The sequence below is a fragment of the Colias eurytheme genome, chromosome 21 (assembly GCF_061535395.1).
Source record: "Colias eurytheme isolate Ceu_HAF_F1 chromosome 21, ilColEury1 Martin Lab GWU primary, whole genome shotgun sequence".
Classification (NCBI taxonomy): domain Eukaryota; kingdom Metazoa; phylum Arthropoda; class Insecta; order Lepidoptera; family Pieridae; genus Colias; species Colias eurytheme.
The window spans coordinates 5,251,801-5,279,591 of record NC_143000.1 but is presented as its reverse complement, the minus strand read 5'-3'; the positions used below and the strand labels follow the sequence as shown (position 1 = coordinate 5,279,591).

Sequence of the window (27,791 nt, the reverse complement as noted above, 5' to 3'; positions counted from 1 at the left end):
TATGAGAGATGCGTGAAGGCTATTATTTTGTAAATGATGCTTAGATTGGCTCACATCCTTCCAAATGCACGTCTTTTATTGTAATTTCATATGTATAAGAATGTAAATAAAAATTCAACAATTATAATTGTCGTTTTATTACAATTAAAAATAATTCCTAGTATTTCCTAATTTTAATAGTTTTCATAAGGCTAACGCATTATTCTTATTAATAAGCTTGAGTAAAGTATGTCCAATATTCTAATAGAGTCCACGTTCTTTGATGAAATAAGCTGTCTATTTAATAAAAATGATACTGCTGTTAGAAATGAAAACTTAATATTTTAGTATTCAAAGTATAAATAACTTCGCATGCATGTGGGTCACGCGAACCCATAAAATTTTCCGATACCGAAAAGCGCATTTTAAAAAGTGCTTCAAAAAATACAACGAGACATAATACATCTATTATAAATTTGTAATATACAGTATTGGACGCTTAATGAAAAGGAACGCATTAATTTCGACAGTAGCGAATAACGTACAACAAATACAAGGATCATGGGCGCACCCAACCATGGGGTTCAGGGTGTGGCACTAGTATAAAATAGGATGTAACTAGCAAACTATACCCGAGGTCTCTCCCGGTTAATTTATTCATACAAAAAAGATTAAACCCTATAGCACCATGTATCTATAAGTACATGCAAAAAGTAAACATTTCATAGATTTAACAAGGCGCAGCCACCGCGTGTGCCATGAGCCAGTATTGCAAGCGCACGTAGTACACACACAGCACAAGACGCAACACGCGTACGGGTAATCGTGCGCGAGCTTTTTGTTTTTATCGCATTATTTTGTGTCGACTAACGACTTTCGAGTATGAATTTCTTATGGATATTAATTATTGCAGTTAGTTCCTAGATAATTTTGTTTTTTTTTTTTTTACCAAAACCTAAACGACTCGTTTTAACACAAGAGCCAGGGTGGGACAAGCGCATGAAATCGCGAATAGAAAAGGCTTGCTCATGTTGCAATATAAACTATTCTTTTCTATATTAATAAAATGCTCCAAGTACTCGCAGTAGGCTCACTGTACGAAAAATGTATTATTGCCTACATTGTTATGTATTTTTTTCCAAGTCTTCTAATCGGAGTAACTATTATATTTTCTGTCGCTGCTTCTGGTCAGTTTTTTGTTACAACTAAACAACTTATGTGCAGTCATGAGTGCGTTGGAGCACTTTTTGTGTAGGGGTAATTTTAGCCCTCTCTGTGCAATTTTAGAAGGAAACGATACACGGAGGAAACGGTACACCAAAATAGGTGTTAGTCTGACCTTTATACCTTTTTCTATTTTAATTGTATGTATTACTCCTGAATGAAAGTATAGCGTAAATGTATTGTAGAAGGGCGTTGTTGTAACTTGTAAGGTATGTTAGATGTTCATATGTTTTGGTTTGAGCAGGGATTAACGAGAAATGAAACCATTGTTTTTAAAAAATTACTCTTTTATTGTTATAATAATAATTCAAATAATAGACGACACTTGCGTACTTACATACCAACGAAGACTTATCTAAGCACATAAGATAATCTTTTCATCAAATCACAGTACTCAATAATACAATAGTTAGAAAAATATCAATATATTCGAGAATTTCGAAAGGCAAGTATTAATATTAATTAAAATCAATAAATTAAAATTAAGTCAAAACTAAAACATGACTTATGAATAAAGTTTATCCAAAACATAAAATCGAGACATCGTTTACAAAGTTATTATAATTATTATTAAGTACATACATAATTGTAATTAATCTTACAACTTACGTCTATATTAAGTTAAAGCTAAATAATTATATCGTAATTGTTAAAACATTATTCTAAATGACTAAAAAAGTAGGAGGTATCGAAATACATATAAACAGTAGGTTTTCCTTCAGTCCAAATATAGTTTGATATCTTCGGATAATCCGAGTTTGGTGTTACAATAACTGGAACATTATTATGTTTAGTGGCATTAAAAATATCAAATAAAATAAAAAAAACACCAATTATTGAAATCGAACCTGTCTTGTAAATATTTCTGCGCATACATCTTGTGTATTTTTGGTTGAACCAGTACCTTCTTCGCTATCAGTTTCAGAATCTGAATCAAACTCCGATATGACCGGCGAGCGCCTGCCGGTCGACGGCCGTCTCAACCCAACTTCCGTCGTCAATATCTCCTTAATTATATCATCGGAAGACTGTATAGTTTGCATTTCTTTTCTCTGTTTGGTGCGCAATTGTTTCGCTCTGTTCCTGATATCGGCCAGGAATCCCGTGGTAACTTCTACGCTTTCGTGAGAATCGTCTTGTGGCGACAGATCTGTTAGTGACTGGGTTAGATCCGTCGAGGACCCTTTAGAAAACGTCGCTAAAGATTCTAGAGACGCCCCAATACTTTTAAACGCCGCCATGCCTTCGACGATAGAGACTCCATAGCCGGAATCTGTTTTCGACCGGATTATAATTCCACCCGGGGCTTTTCCTAAGAGATATGGTTCGTCAACTTTATAATTGAATATTTCTGGGGCAGAATAACATTCAGAGGTTGTGGATGCGAGTGATGTCGTGTCGCACGTGCAGGGCGGGGCTCGGTATGCATCTTCACTGAGATAAATAATGGTAACTCTATCTTCGCCCACCGCATATAGGAACGGACTGATATATTCCCAACTGTGCACTGCTGAACTCCATTTGGGATCTTCACTTCTGGACCGTTTGCCATTTTCGTCAACAAAGACACCACATTCAGCGTAACAGAGGAGAATTTCGAGTGGTTTTTCTTTTATAAGAACTATTGCTTTAGGGGGTGAATGCTTTTTAGCAGCTGCAGCAACGATTGGCTCCTCCATACCGTATGTTTCTAGCGCTCCTGAGGGTAAATTGACTTTGAGAGGTTTCTCTCCCGCGATGTAAACGGCTTTGGGTGTCAGGAGGAGGGAAGTGGGGGGTCGGTCGACGGTCAGAGAGCGAATAGCTTTGAACTCAGCGTCAGCCGCGTCGAATTTCAACAGGTACACTTTGCGACCGCATGCTATGGCCACACAGATGCCGTGCGTATTGCTCGCATCGCTTGAGATTGCCTGTAAAAATAATAAAATTATACTATCCACAGCAAATTGATATTAAATAGTTATTTTTTTATTTGTTATAGAAGTTGTGGAAAGACAGAAAACATTTTTTTGTTGTTCGATTTGCATATATCGATCGTTTTTTTTTGTTGCAAAAACACCTTACATAGCTCTAATTAACCAAGGAAAACTGCTTATACTTTTAATCTACTATGAAACTTGATTATTACCAATTCGAAAATAAGTATTTTAAGACACATACCTTAATCAAATGCGGCTTCGTATTGTCACTCAAGCGCAGCGTGCGCACAGGTAAGGCTGGTTTCAGACTATTGGCTCTCCTGAGCGCCGAGCCGAGCGCTAACAGGCCAGTGTGTGCCAGCCTTCTGTCAGCCAGTAGTAACGCTCGGCCAGCGCAGCAGGACAGTAGCGCTACTGGCGCCAGTGCGGGGGACGGACAGCCTTCCCACTCTATGGATACTGAGCCGCGGAGCGAGTACAGCCCGTCAGGGTAACCTGTAGAATATTGATATTGTTTATTTCATAAGTCCCTATGCATACTGAATAAAGCATTCGTTTAAATCAAAATTATAACATCTATTCTATTCTAACATCTATAATCTAAAAATTAATATATTTCGTTATCTTGTCTTTTAATATCGCTATCTATCAGAATTTATACGTTTTGGAGTGAACTAATGCGCATCATAATGGATCTTTTCATGGGTGTGAGATATTTATTTTTGTGTCACTGCCGTTGTTGTTTTATTCTTCCCTGTTTCAGATATATAATTCACGTTTTTTTCCTATGAATAACGTATCTATCTTATAAACTTACCGATAGCAACAGCATTGGGCGCGACATACAAGGCCGCATCAGCCGGCTTTTCCCTCGACAATAATGTTTCAGGCACATATCCAGTTACTCGTGTTGCGTGTGACGCGAGACGCGAAAGCCACTCGCTGCGGTCGGGAATGCTTGAACATACTACAGTCGCCGTTTGTGTGCCAAGCGCTGATTGTTCTAGTTTTACCTGAGGGAATAAAGTTTTTGACGTGACAACGTCTTAATTCGATAGAGCCGGCTGCACGCACGAAAAAACATGACTCATGCGGCGTTACCTCGCTCTGAGGCGTTCCATGTAAGGCTTGAAGTGCAAGCGAGAGCGCGGAACGAGCGACAAAGAAGCACAATCGGCCGTTGTCACGTTCAACTATCGTTAGTAAACCGACTTTACAGACAAACAATTTTTTAAGAAATTATTATCACTTCAAACAATAATTCGATAGAGAAAAAACATTTACATTATTATAGAAAAAACTAGCTGGTGCGTTGTGCGCGGGCTGCAAGCAGCCCGCGAGCCCCTTTTGCCCCTGGGTTGAAGCAATAGGGCAGTCATTTGAAAATGCATCAAAATCTCCCGTCAATTTGTTATTATTTGCCAACAGCGATTCCACAGTCAATCGGAAGTGCTTATAAATTCCCAATTCAAATATTTTCTATTTTGAAATGCTGTCGACCTTCGAGGGTGCGTGGTGCGCGGGCTGCAAGCAGCCCGCGAGCCTCTTTTGCCTCTGGGTTGAAGCAATAGGGCAGTCATTTGAAAATGCATTCGAATTTCCTGTCCATTTGTTACATCTGCTAACAGCGATTCTACAGTCAGTCGGTAATGCTTATAAATTCTCCATTCAAGTATTTTCCACTTCGGGAGGCTGCCCACCTTCGAGGGTGCGTGGTGCGCGGGCTGCAAGCAGCCCGCGAAGCATCCCAGGGCAGAAATCTTCAGTCAGTTGAAAATGCATAAAAATTCCCCGTCAATTTGTTAATATCTGCTAACAGCGATTCCACAGTCAATCGGAAGTGCTTATAAATTTCCCATTCAAATATTTTCTATTCCGGGGGGCTGTCTACCTTCGAGGGTGCGTGGTGCGCGAGCTGCAAGCAGCTCGCGGCTCATTCCAGGGCAGAAATCTTCAGTCATTTGAAAATGCATTTGAATTTCCTGTCCATTTGTTACATCTGCTAACAGCGATTCTACAGTCAGTCGAAACTGTTTATAAATTACTTATTCAAATATTGGTTAAATTCTTGAAACGTGATTCCCGAATTTCATCATTTTGAGGTGTCTAATCGATAGTGGGCAGTGACTTTTCATAATAAACTGTTAAAGAGTTTACTTAACACGCTCGTCGCTTCGCTCCTCGCTACCTATTTGAATATTTACGGCGGCCGCTGACGTGACTTGCTCGCTTCGCTCGCTTGGCTAGTGCGGTAGTTCAAAAGTAACCTAACTCGCTCGTCGCTTCGCTCCTCGCTACTTCTTTGAATATTTACGCCGGCCACTGACGTGACTTGCTCGCTTCGCTCGCTTGGCTAGTGCGGTAGTTCAAAAGTTAACCTAACTGGCTCGTCGCTTCGCTCCTCGCTACTTCTTTGAATATTTATGCCGGCCGCTGACGTGACTTGCTCGCTTCGCTCGCTTGGCTAGTGCGGTAGTTCAAAAGTAACCTAACTCGCTCGTCGCTTCGCTCCTCGCTACTTCTTTGAATATTTACGCAGGCCGCTGTCGTGACTTGCTCGCTTCGCTCGCTTGGCTAGTGCGGTAGTTCAAAAGTTAACCTAACTCGCTCGTCGCTTCGCTCCTCGCTACTTTGAATATTTACGCCGGCCGCTGACGTGACTTGCTCGCTTCGCTCGCTTGGCTAGTGCAGTAGTTCAAAAGTTAACCTAACTCGCTCGTCGCTTCACTCATCGCTACTTCTTTGAATATTTACGCCAGCCGCTGCCGTGATTCGCTCACTTCGCTCGCTTGGCTCGTGCGGTCGTTCAAAAGTTAATAAATATTTTCTACTCCGGGAGGCTGTCGACCTTCGAGGTTGCGGGGTGCGCGGGCAGCAAGTAGCCCGCGGCGCCGTCTTTTGCCGTTGCTATTCAATTACCCTTCCTACTACGGAAATTTCCATACAAAATTTTCGAAAAAAAAAAATTTCGCTTTTTACCAAAAATTTTTATATGCCTGGAAGCGGACCAGGTTTTGAAGCATTTTTTACTTGGGTGACCCCGACCTAAGTGCCACCAGTTCAGAGAGCCGTTGAATTTCGTGATGTATGGAAAATGGAAACCAGGGGTCGGAGAGAGATTCTGAGTATGCAGTATTGTAAATATGGCCGATAAGAGCACAAAAGTAAATTTTTAGACCCATCGTAAAGTAACCGGCGCCACCATCTTGCTTTGAAAAATTGGCCATTTTTGAAAAAAAAATGGCGTCCAATTTGAAATTTCTCCATAGCCCTGGTAGCGCCCCATCTTCCTGATCATTTTTTAGTTCTACACCCCCCACCTATCTCCCGCCGTTTCGGAGAGCCGTCGAATTTCGCGTTGTATGAAACTCGGAAACCAGCGGTGAAAATTCAATTATGAGTATCCCACCTTAATGTGCGGCTCGATTAAAGGACCTGTGCCAAGTTTCAGCGCGATCGGACCAGCGATGGCCGTTTTAGCATTTGTATGGCGGCGGCCATTTTTTCCGCCATTTTGAATTTTTTCACTATTTGTGGTAATTGCTCGAGGTCTACTACACATTTAGTTTGAGCACCCCAGATTTAGCTGCTACCGTTTGCGCGGGCCGTTGACCGTCTCCGCGGGCTGTGAGAAAGTTCAAAATTTTGGATTTTTCTGGATATCCTGGGAGCTGGGCGAGTATGAATGCATCATTGGTGTGTTTCTCCGTTGCGCCACCTCGTCTAAATTTACGTTTTTATGTTTGCGCCAAAAATGGAAAAATTCCAAAATTGAGCGTCCCACTATGGCTCCCTGGTAGCGTCCCAGGATGGTGATCATTTTTAGTTCCGGGACCCCCCACCCAACTCTCACCGTTTTCGCGGGCCGTTGGATTTTACGTTGTATGGAAGTTGGAAACGGGAGCCCGGAGCCACTCGAACGGGGCACCGATCGATTTGCCGGCTCGAACAGAGCACGTGTGCCAAATTTGAGACGTAAGGATTCATAAACGGCGATTTTGGCAAAGTACGGCGGCCATCTTGTTTTCGCGAAAATCGCCATTTTTCCACCACCCCTGGTAATCGCCACCAGTTCCGAGCATTTTTTGTTCAGATACCCCCCTCCAGGTGGCACCGTTTTCGCGCACCTCCAGGGGTCCACTTGGTTTTCGAAGATCATCGAGATCGCTATATTTTTCCGGTGGTCACTCGGCGCACCTCTACACGATCACGTCAAAATCCCCCCAACTTTCCGCGTAGTTTCCGAGAAACCCGATGTCAGTGAGTGGTAGTGTAGCTTTATATTATATAGTGATAGTGATAGTGATATCTTGCTTGAGCGAATCACACAACTAAAGCTATTTAATACAGTACATAACATGAAACTCAATCGTACTACATACTCTATCTAGTTATAAAAGTTGTCTCACTCTGGTATTTTTATGTTAAACTAGTGGTCCGCCCCGGCTTCGCCCGTGGTACATATTGACGTTTACTCTACATAAGAACCATCCTCGTACTTCAAGGAATATAATAAAAAAAGAATTATCGAAATCGGTTCAGCCGTTCTCGAGTTATCCGCTTACCAACACATTTTGCGATTCATTTTTATACAGGGTGGCCCGTTTATAGTGGTCCAAAAATTTTTTTCAGCTTGAGAGCATCATGAGTAATCATTTAAAACAAACTTTAGTTAAGCGAAAACTGATGGTTTAGAAATTATGATTTTTTTTATAAATAATCCGGAGTTTCAATATTTTTGTCACAAAACCACTCTGTTATGAAAACTACTGGACCGAATTGAATGAAATTTGGTATAGGTATAGCGCAATAACCTACCTATCGCACTATAGACTCATCTTGTGTAAATAATTAAACTGCATTTTTTTATTTTAACTTTTTCTGTAGTTTTTTGAATTTCTCGGCAAAATATTGATTTTTCGAAAAAATCCTGTGAAAAAAAAATGTACCACCAAGGTTTTGCTGGTACTGCTAAAAACTACCTTAACATAGGGTTATTCTTGACACAAAAAATCATAGTTGTCCTTCGATTGTAACATCTTCAAAAACAACATCATGTACATTAAAGAATGGAAATCGAAAAATTACGAAATTTACCATAATTTAATTTTAATCATTTGGAACGGCCAATTTTTGATTAAAGAACCATTTATTTCCATAAAAGTCATTACAAATCAGTATTCACATGGCTATAAAACTATTTGAATGAAATAAAATTTTAACCTGCCAGCCAAGATAACGTAACTTTATTCTAATGTCAATTTATTGAGTTTTTTTGTTGTTTAGTTTTTATGTTTAAATCTTAATAAAAGGTTTGGAGAATTAATAAAACAAAATAAATATTAATTAACATATTGTTTATTTTTTACAAAAGGTTTTCAAAATGCCGTCCGCCTTTCGCTAAACATAATCTGCATCTGCGTAAGAAATTTCTTCGCAGCCTATTAAATGGCTGCCGGCTTTCTTTAATGATTGTTATATCCACTTGAATTTTTAGGTATGAACCTATGGTAATAAATGGTATAATACCATAAATTGGTATACAAATGTACCTATGTATAATGAATGTATGGTTATTTATAGGCATAAATTCAAGTGGCTATAACAGCCATTAAAGAAAGCCGGCAGCCATTTAAAAGGCTGCGAAGAAATTTCTTACGCAAATGCAGATTATGTTTAGTTAAGGCGGACGGCATTTCAAAAACCTTTTGTAAAAAATAAACAATATGTTAATTAATATTTATTTTGTTTTATTAATTCTCCAAACCTTTTATTAAGATTTAATCATAAAAACTAAACAACAAAAAAAACTCAATAAATTGACATGAGAATAAAGTTAAGTTATCTTGCCTGGCAGGTTAAAATTTTATTTCATTCATTTTAAGTTTTATAGCCATGTGAATACTGATTTGTAATGACTTTTACGGCAATATATGGTTCTTTAAACATAAATTGGCCGTTCCAAATGATTAAAATTAAATTATGGTAAATTTCGTAATTTTATCGATTTCCATGTGTTAATGTACATGATGATGTTTTTGAAGATGTTACAATCGAAGGACAACTATGATTTTTTGTGTCAAGAATAACCCTATGTTAAGGTAGTTTTTAGCAGTACCAGCAAAATCTTGGTGGTACATTTTTTTTTCACAGGATTTTTTCGAAAAATCCATATTTTGCCGAGAAATTCAAAAAACTACGGAAAAAGTTAAAATAAAAAAATGCAGTCTAATTATTTACACAAGATGAGCCTATAGTGCGATAGGTAGGTTATTGCGCTATACCTATACCAAATTTCATTCAATTCGGTCCAGTAGTTTTCATAACAGAGTGGTTTTGTGACAAAAATATTGAAACTCCGGATTATTTATAAAAAAAATCATAATTTCTAAACCATAAGTTTTCGCTTAACTAAAGTTTGTTTTAAATGATTACTCATGATGCTCTCAAGCTGAAAAAAATTTTTGGACCACTATAAACGGGCCACCCTGTATATAAGAAGATAAGGAAGGAATGACAGTCTCCTCTCTTAACAACAAAAAAAAATGTAAGTACAAAAAATGTTTTCAATGTTTTTCTTGCTACATTTTTATTAATATGTAACAACAAATTTAAGCCATAACTATTCATAACATAAGTAAATAATATCTCACCATAAACGCCCGGTTGGCTTCATTATGAGGCAAGTCGGTAGCGTCTTGAGCATGCAGATGCGCCCGCAGTTCGCGCTGCTCGTTGCTCAACACTAGCGCACCGTCTCTGTACTTTGCTATCATACGCTCTCGTGTGCCATCGGCCCTGAAATATCAAATCAATATTTATAGAAAACATTAAAAATTTTATCATACAACTTTTAAAACTTATCATGCCAATCATGTTGAGAACCTTTTTAGTATCTGTTAAAAAGTGATTGTAATTTGAGATTTTATTTATAATATGTAACATTTATATATGTACATATATTTGCAACGTTGGAAAAGATGTGAACTGAAACGCATAATATTTTGTAATAGATTGATACGTCCATCTTTAAAATGATTTTACTTACCATATAACTAATAAAGAATCCTTCTCTGGCACATTATCGCTTAATTCGAAGTTCAAGGGGCTGAAACAGTAGAAATAATACCCATTAGAGTTTAGCACATTTTGGAAAGATTATATTAATTAAGAAAAAAAGTATATTTGAAATTAAACACATTTAAAGCATCGGTGGACGATTATTCATTAACAAAATACAGATTACTATACCCATTAGACAGTTTCTTCACTTTGCTTCCAGACCTTTCTCGCTTTGGTGTTGGTGGAATACTGAAAATTCACAATGTTAATTAAATTTTAAATATCTTTACAATAATGTAAAGTAATTAATTTAAATATTATAATATCAATTAATTTGCCTTCACAACTTACTTATGATTAGATAAATTAGCAGCAGACAGTTTAGCGCGCAACCTTTCTACTTCTTCGCGTAATTCCCTGAAAGTGAAACATAATATGTTAATTTTTACATGAAAATGATTTACTTTAAAAAGGGTATTTCACAGGACAATTATTCTTGAATGTAAATTTACTGACTAAGATTTTAAGTTATAACATTAATAAATTTTAACCTGTTAACTCGTAGAAGCGGTGGCGATGCCGCTGTCCGCCGACCCGACCTTCCAAACAACTTGTTACTTAACGAACATTTCTTTCGCCCAGCCTCTTCCACTTTTGCCTATGAACACCAAAAAAGATTTCAAACCATTGAATTAGGTTTAATTAATATCTAACTAGCATCGTACTAGACACCATGACAAAAATGTTAATTCTGTGAGACTGTGGTAAAATCTTCAATATGGGTGCGAAACAATACTGTATTTAGTGTTTTTGAAGTGAAACTTCTTTAGCCGCGTTCAGAATAAAAATTTCAAAGTCGCGCCATGACAATATCACGTATGGATACGTCACGTCATGGAGTAAGGCGACGACTTTGGTACATTTGAATCTTGCCAAAGAAGTTTCCCTTCTGACACGTGTTATCGGCCTACACGGTTTTTTTTTGTTGCTAGAAAGAATATAGACAGACATCAATGGTATAGACTATAGAATCTAGACTGTCAAATAGTATACCTGCAGGAAATCGATGAGTTTGGCCTGTTGGCGTATAGTGGCGTCAGCTTTGGTCTCCCGCGTGCGCCACCACGCCGCCGCCGCTTCGTGTGCTTCACGAGATGCACACGCTTCCTCCTGTGTTGTTTTAGAATTATTATGTACTTATCCATAAGTTTTTTGACGTGACAACGTCTTATAATTCGATAGAGCCGGCTGCACGCACGAAAAAACATGACTCATGCGGCGTTACCTCGCTCTGAGGCGTTCCATGTGAGGCTTGGGAGAGCGCGGAACGAGCGACAAAGAAGCACAATCGTTGTCACGTTCAACTATCGTCAGTAAACCGACTTTACAGATAACCAATTTTTTTTGAATAATAATAGTATATTCCGCATTTCACGCTTATACTTTAATAATCGAAATATTTATCACAACAATACGTAACATGTGAATAAAGAAACGTTTTCAGTGTCCTTTGCATTTCTTATTTGATATTTTTACATTCACGTAATTTAGTTTTCACACATCATCATCAGAACATTATATTCCCTCTGCAGAAATACGGGCCATCTATGCGGGTACAGGCCATGATCCACATTCAATTTTTATTTCTTTCACATATTTCCTTTTATTGTGATAATCATGCAGTCATGTGGCTATTTTAATTTCGTCTGTTAGGCTAGCTTACAAGAATAGTGCAAGCAAATTTACCTGTTGGTCAGCGAGGCTGGCTTGCAATCGCAACGCAAGCGAATGATCATGCAACGCACGCGTCCGTAACGCCGAACACTCCTCTTGCAAATCGCGAAGTCTTCGCGCCGCTGAAGCGAGTGCTGCGCTCTGAGCTGCAGTTTCGCTTTCTAGGTTCGCCACGCGCCCTTCTAACTCTGATACGAGAGCTTCGCGATTCTCCAAACGATCCTTGCGATATTAAATATAAAAGTAATTAATTAATTTATATTCAAAAGTAAAATTTCAATTTGATTGTTAATTTTTAAGATTCTAAAAATAGTGGACATGTTTGATGAGAACTTTTATAGCATCAATTTATGTAAGTAGGTATAGTGCATCATCGAGGGTCCTGTGGAAGTGGGGTTACTTCAAAAAAACTTTAATTTCTCTTCAGATGTTTTTTCTCCCTGCAATGAGTACGTATCGTGAATGTATTTTATGGAAACATACCGATATGACAATAAAAGCATTCATATTTATTTAATCAATCACTAGTTACGTGTTAATTTCATTGTATTGGAAATACCCCGTCATACGTCATTACCAACTTAAATTATTTTATTTTATTCAGTAAAGTACAAAACTAAAATATGTATGTCCTTCTCGACTCACCTTCAAGCAATCGAGCTGCGCAAGCGCATCAGCCAGCCGCTCTCGCGCGTCGTCCTCCCGCTGCGCGGCGCGCGCTGCGCTCGCCGCCCGCTCGCCGCTCAGCCGCTCCGCTTCCACCGCACGCCCGCGGCACGTGTCTAGCTCGCTGCGCATGCGCTGCACTTCGCCCTACACGCATGACATGTTTTATTTAAAAAAAATAAAAAATAATAATACTTACAAATAACTAGCTTTTCGCCTGCGGCTTTGCCCGCTTTTACAGAAACCTAATAAATTATATACTAAAAACTTCCTCGTGAATCACCCTATCTATAAAAAAACCACATCAAAATGCGTTGCGTAGTTTTAAAGATAAAAACATACTTACATAGGGACAGAAACCGACTTTCTTTTATACTATGTAGTGATACTGTACTTTTGTATGTTGATGATTGACTTTCACTTTAAAACTTGAATTTTACAATTTCAAAGTTTAAACTTAAAAAATATTAAAAAAATATATATATATATATAAGTAGTTAGGAATCGACGTAAATTAATGGACTTATACATTACAATTAAGATTTAAAACATACCTCGAGTTCTTTGTTTTTCATTTCATGAATGTCTGCTAGTTTCTCTAGATCAGTCAGCTGCTCCTCCAATAAGCCACAGGCCTCTTGCAATGCTTTGTTATTCTGCCAACAAAAAAAAAAGTTAATATAATCGCTACAAGTAAATCATTTACATGTTAAACTGAAAGATTTATAACCCCTCGTATGTTGAACCACCGGCTCCCGGCGGTGTCACATTTTAGCCGTGTATGTTGAACAACCGGGGGCCGGTGAGGGTTCGAGTGTTTTGTTTTTACTATAAACAACGTCATTGTATATCAACCTATCCTTTCTAACACATTACAAATGCTTAAAGAAGAAACAGGCCGGCTAGTGACGCCAAAACTTGCGCAGCGCTAGTGAAAAAAATTTAAACTAGCGTCATTCAAAACTCCGTCATCGCACGTGGTGACTACGTATTTTTGTTTTGGTGAAAACTTGTACTAATCTTAAAGTGATTCGCTGAATATTAAAAGCAACGATGGATGGGTTATTAAATATTGATTATTTATACTAATTATATAATAGTTCTGTTAATTTTCACTAAAAATCGGTCTGTAACTATCAGCATGTGCAAGGTCGAACGCGTGATAGCGATTTTATTATCGTTATATTTCAGCCAGAAATGGATAAAAAGGCAAGTTGATGTTAAATCTAAAACGTAAAACTACTTAGTTTTGATATATTTCATAGGTATAGCATTATATTTGTTTCAAAAACATGAAAATATGTAGTGAAATACGATACTACGTTGTATCCACCGGGAGCCGGTGCGTCAACAGATTGCGTATTTTTAGGATGCTACCTAAGTATGGATATGCCTCAGGAATATTTTTGTATGCATTAAAATTTTAATTTATTGCTGACTGCGACATTACCGAAATATGACCAGAATAGATGTTTTGAATGTATGATAGTAAAAAACAAACACATCTAATAAGAGTCATACCTTGAAAATATTATGTTTTACGAAAAGTCGTATCCATACTTTTATAGCCTCCAGGTACCAAAATGAAAAATTTTTTGCTACTTTTAACAACTTATATCTTGAAATATTTCCTAGAACTGTACTGTTTTGTTGATTTGTTTTGATGCTTGAATCTATCTAAATCTTAGAAAATGTCTTAAAGTTCCGTTAGTTGCAATATTTTTTCCAAAAACTATGTTTTTAAATGTACGTAATTTTTGACCCAAATTTTTGACCCATTTTTGTTTAACTCCTACTCAAGATATATATAATATAGTGCTGCGATGCTTTCGTAATACATAGTTTATAAGCTTAAGTTTCTAATAAACAAAACATCGTGTCCATATCGGCATGCGTCATTTAAATTAAGGTTGAAATACGATACCCACTTTTGATGACTCGTTCAAGTGGCGGTTTTTTGTGACGATATTAAGATCGTGTGTTGTGTAAAAAATTTGTATGGTGGCACTTGAATTTTGTGTTTTATTTTAAACCTAATGTGATAAGTTGTAAATAAAATGTCTTAATTACTTCCAAATGTTGTTTTAATTCAAATTATAACCGAAACTTATCTAAATATCACAGTACCCTATGTTGAAAGTTCTATGTTAGCTTTGATTGAGTATTTATATAGAAATGGTTGAAAGTGAATAAAGATTATTCAATTGACAATAAGATTTATAACTTGAATTAACTTAATTCGTACTAGATACGGAGAAAATCGAGTTACAGTAAAAGTCTATCTCAAAATTTCGCTGTCTGTTGACCAACCGGCTCCCGGTTGCCACACGTTTGCGAAAATCGCGAAAATGTCATTGGACATATTAGGGGTTAAACATAATTTATATTTGCGTTATTATAATCTAATAAGCGATTAATATCCCTTTTTTGCCTTCTTTGTTTCCATTTCACCATATAATTTACTCACAGTGGTTAAATGTGCGTGCAATGCAGCCAAAGCAGCATCAACCGCTCGACACCGTCCTTCCATCAAGTCCCCAACCAACGCGACTCTCATACGTTGCGCCCACCGACCTCTTATCCTCAAACTACTCGGTTTCGGCCATACAGCCGGCTTCATAAAACTATTGTATGTACTCTCCATATTGACTATATTAAAATTAACCATCTCCCATATTTAAAGCGGAAAAACTGTAGCCCATAACGTGTCAATATTGAAATTAACTGGGGATGAATTCATAACTGTAGGTAATGTTTGTTTGGATTCAATTTTGTTTAAAGTAATTGATACGTAAGTATAAACAATAATTATTATTATAAACAAGTGACAATGGACTAAAATCTCCGTGTCATAATAAATAAACATAGCGATTATTATGTCATGAGTAAGGTAAAGGCAAATCAAACGATGATATTATTGCTACGGAATTAAGAGATTACGAAATGAGAGCTAACAGATATATTTGGTTTATTCATATTCATCTGTAGGAATACGTGGTAAGTTTTTGGGCAAACTGATACCTATATTTATGCATCCAGTTTGCAACATGTCCAGAAAATGAAAAACATATATCCTATATAAAATTTTCAACACAATTTATGTGCCAACAAAATTTTTTTCCTATGTGATATATATTTATGTGAAATTCTTTCTGATTGTTCAGAGATCTTATTGATACACAACAAAGATATATAATTCCAACTGACCATCAGCAGTTCATTATTCTGCGCTCTAAGCGGCGACAGTTCGTCCCGCAACTGCGCCCGTTCCCGCGACGACAACTCCTCTTGTTCTTCCGCGTGCATTCTGCGCTTTTCACTGTATTGGACCTCGCTACGAAGCTTGCGGATGTCGTTGCGAGATCTAAATGTATGGATGAATTAATTAAAAACGTTTGAAGAATAGGGTATTCAGACAGTATTTGTTTCACAATGTGAATTTATCCGGAAAGTAATAAGATCTACATATTTTGTTCGTACATAGTTTGTTTTAACAGGAGAATATCGGATAAAAGTCCAATGTATTAACCGCTATAACAGACAATCAATAAATTAATAATAAAAAAAGTCGGAATTGAATTTTATTGATATTATAAAATATGTAATTCTTAATAGAATATTAACTTCATTTGAAGATTTAATTGAGCTTCCTTTTCGTCTTTAAAATAAAAATGTGCAACAGTTTAATTTTCTATTATCATTGCATCCATTTATTATATTGAAAGTTCCTGAATAGAAAATAATAAAAAAAATTAAATACAATACCTGTCTACTTCAGCTTGCAGCACATCGTAATTTTTCTGCAATTTATTCAACTGCTCCTGGTACCTCTCCATTTCTTTCTTTGTTTGCTCGTATTGAGGCTTCAAAGTGGCTATTTCCTTCTCAAGTTTCGACGCCTTTTCCTCAGCGACCTTACGCCCTTCTGATAAGGTCGATATTCTCTCCTCAGCACGTTTAAGATCCCGCGCTGTGACCTTAGCGTCTAATGACAGGTCGTTAAATTCTTTTTCCTGTGAAAATTACATTATTTTTTACGAACTTAATTAACATATTGAAGAAATATAACTTATTTGATATTAAAAAATTTATACCTTATTCAGGAAAAATATAAATCGTATTAAAATTACAAAAAGAAAACTTACCTTTCGCCACCTGGCGAGATTCGCACTTCTTGCTTCTTGACGCAGAGCAGCTAATTCATCGGCACGCGCCTGAACAGGATATTATTATAAATAAATCTATCTAAGTAAAAAAGGTTATTTCCACTTTTCCCTTCATATGTCGAACTTCCGTTACTGGAAAACTTAAAAAACTTATCTTGATTTTAAACTACAAAAATTGTCACATTAAATTAACATTTCGTACATAGTCTTCTTGAAACTAAGGACATATAATAGAACTAAGAAAAATATTTCTTTTATGACAACAATAGTCATCTACACCCCTTTCAAACAACATTTTACACCTATAAATGTAAACTCCAAGTCATGTTATAATTAAAAATAAATATTTACCTGTAACTGAGCTTCAGCCCGTTCCAATTGCTCCTTCAACACCGTAACTTGCACATTGACATGAGCATCCGCAACACTCTCCGTATCGCTCCTTGAATCCAACCGAATATCCGAATCCGAGGTATTTGTCGCAACGTTGTTGTTGTCGTTGACTTTGTTGCTGTTGATATTGTTGCTGTTGATATTGTTGCTGCTGATGTTGTTGCTGTTGTTGCTGTTGACTTTGTTGGCGTTAGCAGTTGCTGCGTCGTGCGCTATGCATCTGACGCATGCACGATTCTCCATAGCACTCACTTCGCGTTCCAATTGACGAACCAGTTGTTCTAGTGTGGTGACCTGTGGAATATTAAAATCCATTTAAGATTAGTGATTTAATTTACGAATGTTTAAGTTAGGGAAATAGACAAAAAAACACAATCCTTGACATATAAAATGCATATTATAATTTATACAATATACATGCATATAATAATAATTTATTTAGAAAAATAATTGGAATAAATTAATAAAGCAAACTTAATTTTTTTCTCTAAAATCATTTTGTGAAGGTTCCCGTAAAGGTGAAGTTTCACAAAGAATATAATTATGAGAAAGGGCATTTGTATACTATTTGCACAAATACAAAAATTGTTATTAAAAAGAAGTTGAACAACAACAAATCAACAGTTACATTGATTAGTTTTTAAGAAACTATTTAGTTTTTTCTTAGATTTTTGATTTTAAATAATTTCGTTTCTAAAAATAAATTAATGACTTACTGATGCTGTAAACATCTGATATTGTAACATTTTTCAATATTAAAACATACAAGATAATATGAACACTAAAAAAATACATTTTTATTGATTTATATTTTTCACATTATCAGTAAAAACAATAATATTGAATGAACTTTCAAGAAAACGGTATAAAAATATCATCAGAGTTTCAAGAACGAACTGGTATTATCTTACTATCTAACCAAAAAAATGTTATCTATCATATATTTATTATCTTGAGTATCTCACTGACATCTTAAGTTGCATCGAGAATGCGTTATCAATATCTACCATACTCATTATGTAGCCACTTAGAAAGACGTGTGCCAAATTTAAAAATTTAATTAAATATTTAACTACTTAAGAAACATTTTTGCTTTTTATTAAAATATCGAGCGTGGTTTTGATGTTGTTATCTTTCAAGAGGATGAATAAGAAGAACAAAGAATACCCACAGTGCTAAGTCGTTTTAAAAAGAAACGAAAAAAAAAATCCCTTTTATTTTACATGTAAAAATCATTAAAATTTCCCATAATTTTAATTCCTTTCCCAAAATAGAAAAAACATCTTCAAAAATACCACCAAATTTAATAAATAGTATTTTGCTAATATACCTTCTCCTTATGCCTAGAGTCGTCTTGCAGCGCGCACGCCGCCCGCGCTTCAGCCGCTTCAAGCCGCTGCTGCAGTCTCACCTCCGTTCGGTTACTTTGCTCTTCAAGCGCTGCTTCGCGCTGAGCCGCTGCAGCTAAGCCGCGCTCCAGTTCCTACGTCAAGAATTATAATATGAAAAGGTCCTAATAAACTCAATAAGTATTAACAAAGTTATTTATGTGTGTACATAAATAACTTTGTTAATACAGGTATCAAATTATTAATCAATTTTTTTTTTATAATTGGTTAAACTTTTTTTAGCAGTTAAAATAACTTCATTCAGAGTTCATTCTCTTTTTAAAAATATACGAATGCATTAAAAATTACAGATTTAATTAGTTGAAATTATTACACTATAAAAATGGCTTTTACTTGCATAAGAAAAGTGTATGTAATATTTTACTATGTACCTGAACTTGTGCTTGCAGTGAAGAATTTTTCATCTTCTCCTGTGCGAGTTGTGTTTGTGCATCATGCAGCTGCTGACTAGTTGATGCAACCAAACGATCCTTATCGCGTGCTGAGTCCTATAAAATATATTTAAAAAGGGCTTTATTTCGTATTATCTTATCACTTCCGAAAAATTTTAGCTTTGAAATAGCGAAACCAATATACATTATTCACTAATAGAATGGTCTGATAGACTACGCATCCATGTTCCCTCCACTCTTTAGCTGCGGTGCGTGCGCGTATATCACTTTGAAACGTCTGATTTGTGTACCTTTGGGTAGTATAACACAACATAGTCACCTGCACAGCTACCAAGCTATCTCTTGCGCGTACCCGTAGTTTTTTTTTTTTCTTTTTAGTAGTGCGTCTACATCCCCATTGGCCACAGCAAGTCGTTCTTCAGCAGCAGTTCTTTACGTAGTTCCCGCGCAGCGCTTGCTTCTGCAGCCGTCACGCGGACCAACTATTTACTCCTACTGACGGTTTAGCAGCGCAGTGCGTGCTCTATGGCTAGTATAACACAATATAGTCACCTGCACAGCCACCAAACTATCTCTTGCGCGTTCCAGCTCTACCCGCAGTGTATCCACATCCCCATTGGCCACAGCAAGTCGCTCTTCAGCAGCAGTACGTGCGCGTAGTTCCCGCGCCGCGCTTGCTTCAGCGGCCGCCGCTCGAGCGACTTCTGATTCGCTTCCACTAAGCGTTTGGCGACGGAGTGCTCGCTCTTTGGCTAGCGTGTCCTGTTATTGTATGGATATTAATGTACGTGTACATCTAAATGTACAATTGTGAAAAACATTCCCGACTATAAAAGTTGTATCACAATACTGCAATACGTTTTGTTTATAATAAAGATAAGAGGATTTGGAAACAAATCAAACTTAGAAAAAAAAAATGAATACTGTCTTACCAGTCGTAACATTATATAATAATGTTATAAATAATAAATAAGAGTACTAACTACTAAAACCAAACACCAAACCTACAACTTACATACAATTTTCAAATTTACGAAAATCTACAATACTACAAAAACTATGTTAATTAAAGATTTGATATAATTTAAAAAATACCATTAAATACTGCTTAAAACAATAAACTGATAATAATTCTAATTAAATAAAAGTAATTCAATTCACAAAAAAAACTCACTATAGGTCTGACATTAATTTCTGTTAGCCACCTATGACGTAAATCTTGAACGTTTTGTATAATGTCCTGAGGATGGTGTTTTATTAATTCACTTATGGAAGAGTCAAATAAATTAGCGTGTTTTATAATGACAACATAAATTAATACAAACAAAAAATTTTGTACCTAAATGAAAAAGTTTATAAGTTCCGTCATGAGGCGGGATAATGACCCCCGGGCCGTTTACATTTTTTACTTTCGCAATACTGCTAGTCTACCCACGATATTTTCACAGGCATAAACTTTATCGTACTTTGTACTACGATTGGATGATTATACAATGACTAACAAAATCGTAAAATGTAAATTAATGAATCTAAAAATTAAAAAAAAAATGCAACTCACTTTATAGTGTTTATGCTGCGACCTTGCAGTTTCCGCAGCCGCCAAAGCATTGGTGCATTCCACTTGCAGTTCCCGCACCCTTGTTTCTAGTCGAGCCATGTCTTCTCTTAGTAGATCTCTCTCACTCTGCAGTTCTGACGCTTGTGCTTTCACAGCGCGGATCTCAGCATTGCTGCGCTCTTTGATACCGGAGCTAAGTTCTTGGTTGCTCCTTTCTAGTGCCATTCGCTCTTCTTTTTCCACTTCAAGTTGACGCTCCAGTCGCCTGGTTAACAAATAAGGATAGTTCGTAAAGTTTGTTTGATGTTTAGGATTCGGGATCTTATAGTCCAGTCTACCCCACTTACCGCGGTTTGGTCATTATGATTGATTTAAGTAACTAGTATTTTAAGGGGTAATATTGATGGTAAATTTTCGTTGAGAGTAAAATTTCAAGGTCACGTCTTGGCAATACCGTCACGTTATGCAGTAAGGCGACTATTTTTGTATCTTTGAATGTTGCCAAAGAAGTTTCACTTCTGACACGTGTACTCGGCACCCACGCTCTAACTACTAATATTATAAATGCGAAAGTTTGTGAGGATGGATGTGTGTGTATGTTTTTCATTCTTTCACGCAAATACTACTGAATCGATTACAATTAAATTCAGCACACATATAGAGAGTAACTTGGATTACATAGGATAGGTTTTATCCCGGAAATCCCACGGGAACGGGAACTATGCAGGTTTTTTTTTGAAAACGCGGGCGAAGCCGCGGGCGGAAAGCTAGTATTTTATATTTTGTCCCCCCACTCACTTGTTCTGCAGCGCCAGCGCGGTGATGTCGGCCTGCAGGCGCGCCCGCTGCCGCTCCGCCTCGTCCTCGGCCTCGCGCCGCGCGCGCTCCGCCGCCGCGTGAGCCTCGCACTCTGCTGCCGCTAGCTTACTTTGTAGCGAGGCGATTTCTTTAGCGCGAATGGTTGCTAGTTTTTCCGCTGATCTGATTGAATAATAGTTTGATTTATAGTTTCCACGTATTATGAAAGCTCGCTCGGGCTCCACCAACTGTTTTTTGTAAAATAATTTTTCAATTTTTTTAAGTTTTTACTTTTCCTGATGTTAACCGAAACAAATCCGATAAAAAATGGATAATTCGAATCCGCCGTTAATAAATTTTTGAGTTATTAATGATATAATAAAAATGATTTTTTACAGAAAAAAATTAATGCAGTGCTAATGTTCTCCTCGTTTGTCAGAGGATTAAAAATGATAAAAAATACGTGGAGCAGATAATCAGATCCATGAAATTATCACGACACTTGGAAGAATTTCCTTTAAGATGAATAATTAACAAAAGAAATGTAATAAAAACGACTTATTGCATCTTATATTACTTATTTTTTTATACTTACTTAAAAGTGGCCAAATCAATTGCAGTACAATCGTGAGAAGTTGTGAAACTACTAATTGTTTCCTCGCTCTCCTCTGGTGCCACAAATGAATATCCTATTGATCAAATTTTAAATACATTTTAATATCACCACAACATTTTACATTAACATGCTATCTTTTATAATTAAAAATAACGTAAACATCACAAAACCTGGTTACTAATGTACGACATAGCAGTAACTATATTTTAAATATTAGATAAATATTGAAAACAATCAGACTATACAAATGTACGACATTAATTGTTAAATACAAATGAAGTGTATACTGTATGAATCTATACAACAATGGATTGAACATGCATCATTAACAATGGACAATATACATTTTTTATTCTATCTGATATTAGTATCTTAATATTGCAATTCTAAAATATGTAGTCTATCATATTATTATAGTCAACTAGAACCAATCTAGAATTCGGTTCCTAATGGAAGCAATACACAAAGTTTGTTAATATATAAAAAAACATGTTTTATTTTATTAATTTTATTTTTAAATTTTTTTTTAAATTAATGAGATCTTTGAAAATGAATCCTGATAATTATAGCCTTTACTTATTTTAATATAATAAATTATCAGTGTGTGGGACGAATATAAACGCGAATACAATTATTGGATTTTATATTTACATGTATGTATAAATATTTTATTGCCACAAAATTAATCACCAATTCCACAAATTAAAATTAATGGTTCATTTTTTGTGCATAAATGAAGTAGAGATTGTCTAATCTAAAAATGAACGCCCCTCCACTGTGTTTACGCTCACATTCAAAGTACGTGTATAGACGCAATACACACAAATTGGTCTGCCTCATTGGTCGTTCAGTCCTCCAGTCCAATCCATGCCCGAACGACAGGACCAGTTGGCCAACTAGTGCATAAATGACGCGATGCACGACAGAACGGACGTGTCATTCCGTACATAGCGCGCTCTCCCCGCCATACAATGCTAGGCACCTGAACTGATCGCCCGATTAGTTGACAAATCAGTGCGCGAGACAGTCAAAGTTTGCAGTAGAATCGCCGCGCGCACACATATAAAGTGGTTCAATAATTATTTGTCCTCACACATTGAAACAATTAAGTTTAGTGGAGGGGCGTTCATTTTTAGATTAGACAATCTCTACCTGCAATAATTTTCACAGTGTTATTACTAAATTGCACAAAACACGTTTTTCCCAAATTTTTTAGACTGACCTTTGTATGTATGTTGACTGTTGAGTCATCTGAATTTAAAAGATTTGATAAAATACGAAAAAATAATTTGTTACCTTTAAAATACTTTTGTGACTAAAAAGTAAACTTGATTTTTTTTTATTGTTTTTATATATTGTTGAAATCATAAAACAGAACTGAATTTTAACTTTTTTTTTGTTCCGGAAAACACAATTTGCAAGGTTGAAAAATAACGACCGAATTTCAGTCACGACACTGAACAATTTCAACTTTATTAGATAAGAACTTTACGTTAGCGAAAATAACACTAAATTAAATTATGAGAATATTATTAAAACAAAATTTCTATGTAACCGGTTAAAAATTCCTTTTTCAAATAGCGCATATTTTCTTCGTCTAATCTTTCGTACTTCTGAATTATATCAAACTCAAACAATTATTTATTCAAATAGACTTCTTCTAGAAGCACTTTTGAATGTGTTTAATGTGTGTATTATAGTGTTATAAAAAGAAAGTGTCCATTAGACATTGTTTATTATGAATAAATAATATGAAAAAATATTACATATTATAATATGTGGAATGTGGAAACCATATCAACCGTATAAATAAATATATTTCAAAAGTCCTCACCAACAAACGGTAACTGTCCCGCAAAAGGAGGGCGCGTGCGGAAGGGCGCAGTGGACGCGGGCGCAGATATTCGTCCTGGAGACGACAAGTATCGCGCGTCTTCTGGCCCGCGCACGCTTGGTACCCATGGTGGAGCCTGGTGTTTGAACATACATATATTTTTTATTATTTTTAAAGTGAAACTTTTATTACATCGTCTCAAACTTTTTGGTCTGTGTAGCGCATGTCGCGTGACGGTCGGCTGCCGAGTAGGTATAAAGCAGTGTTCGGAAAGTTTCACTTTTACCGTGGTTTCATAAAACCACACAACTTTTTATTCGTGTTCTATGCTTACAATATCCTACCAGAGGGATGTGTTAAGAAAATGGGTATGTTCTAATTTGTATGAAACAAACTGCGATTTTTCTGTGTATTGTAATTGTGATGGACAATTTGAATATAGATTTACAAATAAACCTGTAGAATAATTTTGTATTTAATGATAATGTTGTTCTGTAATGTGGGTAGTTTTTGAAATATGAGCGAATTTACTCTAAAGTTGAAACAATAGGTCTATACATTCAATTTAATCCAAATAATATAGTGTATTAACGTAATTAATTGACAGAATTCAGAATATCTAAAGACACAAACTTCTTCATTGATATTTCTAAAATTTCTCAAACTTCTATGCTGTTTCTTTCTAATGTTAGTAAAATAATAACATATGGAGAACATTACCTGATCTCGTATAGCAGCAGCGTGCAAGGCAATATGCGCCAACGCCGGGTGTCGCAGCGTGTCTAGATAGTTATATCTCCTCGCCGGTTGCACGCGCAACAGTCCACACACCAACCCGCGCCATGCGCTTGACGGACCGTTTGGTAACGCATCGAATGGCGGCTCGGAAGATGGATCGCGTTCGTACCTGGTATTAATAGGTTAAGAGACATTTATTTCAAAGAAATTAATAAAAAAAAAAATGAATACATAACTGATAATAGCCTAAAATTCTTAATTTTAGTGTAAGAGAACAATCTTCACGTGTATCGAAATAATTTAATAAATTTGATAACATCATACCTGAAACTATTTTTTTTATATTTTAGGTATTAGAAAACTCAATTTTTCCTTTACAAATTAAAGGTTTTGTGCTATATTCACTATCGACTGGGCTCATTTTAAAGCAAGCAGCATCATGGAATATTTTTTTATTTTTTATATTTCTTACTTACGTTTGTATATTGCTAAGAACTTGCGCGACGGAGTCATCGTCGCTCGACGAAAACGGGCGTTTGAGAGTAACTAACTCAAATGCTATGACCCCCAAGGACCAATAGTCACATGCAGACTGTGAAACAAATATATCATAGTATGAAGAAAACAATTTGAAACTAAAACTAAATAGCTATTAGACAAAAAGATTAAGTTTAGATGCCAGAATACCATTTGTTATCTAATTAACCCAGTTGCTATTCAATGTTCATATTTGAGCCAATTATTAATAATTTATTGTCAATTCTACATGCAATGCAAAATACATATTCAAGTTCACATTGTATCATTCCTATTCGAAACTACATACATGCAGCATCATTTTAAGTGTCAATAACAAAAATATGTTCTTGAAATAATTATAATCAAATCTACCACAATACACTTTTCATGACCATAAACTGAAAATATTTCAGACATTCATTTCAAAATAACTTCAATTTCTACATATCCAGTAAACTCCATACATTCATTCTCAAGGCTCCTACACTACATCTGCTACAATTAGTTCTACAATCTACATAAATCTAAAGGCGTTAATAGCGAACCCACAAGCGCAGTAGTAATGTGGCAGTACTGCATACACACAGTGTGTGTGTGTGACGCGCAATCGGCCGCGGCCAATAGCTCTGGGGCTACATAGTCAGCTGTGCCTCCGGACACACACCCGCCCTCTGAGAGACGGGCGCAAGAACCAAAGTCACCTAGTTTTATGTGGCCACATCTGTAAAAAAAGGTTTTTTAAGCTTTGTAAAATTTTCAGTAGAATTTGAGTCAATAGATAGTTGGGAATTAAAATATTATTTAGAATAAGTTGAATATTATAGGGGTGAGAAGGGATAAAGTATTGGAGGGTAAATATAATAAATAAAAATTGAATATTTAGTATAAAAGTATGGTTTCTATGTGTATCCATCATGTGATTGGAAATATACTATACTTAAATATACTAACTTTTTCATTAGTTAATTGGTGGCCATATAATTTGTATTCAGAATAGTTATTCTCAACACAGGATCTTTTTACAAAGATTTTCCAATAATAAATTATTGCAGTCTTTGATACATACCTATCAATCAGAATATTTGCTGGTTTAACATCCCTATGAACAAATCCCATCCCATGCAGTGCCTTCAAGGCGTGTGCAACTTCAGCTACATAGAATGCAGCATCTCTCTCTGATAGTGGGTGACTACAGCGGGCCAGGAAACTTGCTAAGTCGCCACCATTACATAGTTCCATAACCAGGTATAGATTACTGTTGTCCTGTAAACAAAAAAAAATTATAATAATTCATGAGCATGAATAAAAGAAACTAAAAATATTTATCAAAGTATCAGTATAGAAAGATTATTTCAAATATTAAGTACCTACACACTAAAAAGGCAGTCATACAAATTTATTATTCAAATCATGCAAATTAGGGCTGATTTTTCAATCCTCGGTTAAAACTTATTCCTCAAATAATGTATAAAACATATTCACATTTAATAACCATTTTAAAAACATATTCTAATTGCCCGTATTTGACAGTTAAGGTGACATTTTAATATTATCGTGTAATACTTTAATGGGCAGATAAGTTTTAACCAAGCATTGAAAAATCGGCCCTTAATATAATAATAATAAAGTTAAAAAAAACAGGAAACCGAGTATTATTTATAGATACCATATAAAAATAGAAAACATTCCATAAATTACTTAATACATGAACATAAATGATGCTATTTTAATAAGCAAGGTGCACTGCAGCTGCACCTGCCCTTCTACAATATGTTTTAATTGGCTACCTAGCCAATTGTATAATACCTGAAATGCATATTGCAATTTAGGAATCCACTGTCCTGATGCAGTTGCTAGAATGTCTCTCTCATCTGCGGCTCCTGTAACCCTTTTACGAGCTTGCTCTTTACGAACACTTTTCAAGGCATAAACATCTCCTGTTTGTTTTTCACGTACCATCTGTATTTAAATAACATTAATAGATTATAAAATTTACATCTTCATGAAAGACAGAACCCATATTGGTTAGTTCTTTCAAACAATCCAATAGTTTTTCTGTTGTTTTAAAGATCTAACCATACATATGGACTGCATACACACATGCATATAAACATACAGCCGAAAGTGATTTTGTTTTGTACTATGTAAGGATTATAATGTTGTAGCATTGCGCTTATTTCGACTCGAATATTAAATAGCATAATATTGGGTCAACAGCTCTAAAATATAGATATAAAATAAAGTGTACTTACATGTACTTCTCCGAAATGTCCCCGGCCAATAGTTTGTAGTATCTCGAAATCTGATATACTAATACGAACGCTACGTAGTTCTGCCAAGGCACTACGATCTAAAAACAAACAAGTTCATTTTAATATCTTAATCTTTAGTACTTATGCTGTTCCGTTCTATATATTTGTGAAAGCTTTAAACTAAAACTATGTACAACATGCACTTACATTTATCCACAAATATACGAACAAGCTCATCAGCTTTCTTGATGGGATCCTCATTGCATTCCTCGTATAACACGGTTAATGCATCCAACAAAGTTTCACGATCTATTTTCTTGCTTATTTTATTAGTTCCGTTGGTCACTTTACCAGTTATTAATCGGTTTAAACGCGTGATCCGCACGGCAATTGCATCTTTTGAGGGCTCCATTATCTTTGTATTGTTTCAATTTAATTAAAACACATCATTTTCCTATTTTCTCTTTGTTTATTTTAGTTAAATATAACGTATACTCCGCACCAACCCTGGATCATGGCCGTTAATTTGAAA

At 35.9% G+C, this 27,791-nt stretch overlaps 1 protein-coding gene across 1 annotated transcript; it reads right to left on the bottom strand.

Moving 5' to 3' along the window:
- Window positions 1-1,492: 1,492 nt before the first annotated feature.
- Window positions 1,493-27,791, bottom strand: LOC149899118 (uncharacterized). Its single transcript, XM_090114312.1, has 30 exons — window positions 27,467-27,791; window positions 27,260-27,357; window positions 26,814-26,966; window positions 26,074-26,270; window positions 25,557-25,728; window positions 24,965-25,080; window positions 24,471-24,657; window positions 23,751-23,886; window positions 21,896-21,989; window positions 21,301-21,483; window positions 20,503-20,767; window positions 19,497-19,706; window positions 18,924-19,040; window positions 18,474-18,626; window positions 17,102-17,437; window positions 16,730-16,798; window positions 16,350-16,597; window positions 15,792-15,948; window positions 13,139-13,240; window positions 12,564-12,731; window positions 11,931-12,140; window positions 11,238-11,354; window positions 10,736-10,842; window positions 10,536-10,601; window positions 10,374-10,433; window positions 10,171-10,230; window positions 9,776-9,920; window positions 3,940-4,135; window positions 3,364-3,617; window positions 1,493-3,113 (listed from the first exon to the last, which is right to left on the bottom strand). The coding sequence occupies exons 1-30, from the start codon at window positions 27,669-27,671 to the stop codon at window positions 2,037-2,039; spliced, it is 5,658 nt and encodes a 1,885-aa protein (XP_089970438.1). The 5' UTR covers window positions 27,672-27,791; the 3' UTR covers window positions 1,493-2,036.

What these genes read in the sequence shown, in the direction of transcription:
- LOC149899118 (XM_090114312.1), bottom strand. Translation starts at nt 27,671, where the DNA reads ATGGAGCCCTCAAAAGATGCAATTGCCGTGCGGATCACGCGTTTAAAC. An exon ending in GGGCTGAAGCTCAGTTACAG is followed by an intron (nt 16,799 to 17,101) that starts GTAAATATTTAT and finishes TATCCTGTTCAG; the next exon opens with GCGCGTGCCGATGAATTAGC. An exon ending in GATTCTTTATTAGTTATATG is followed by an intron (nt 9,921 to 10,170) that starts GTAAGTAAAATC and finishes TTGATATTTCAG; the next exon opens with GGCCGATGGCACACGAGAGC.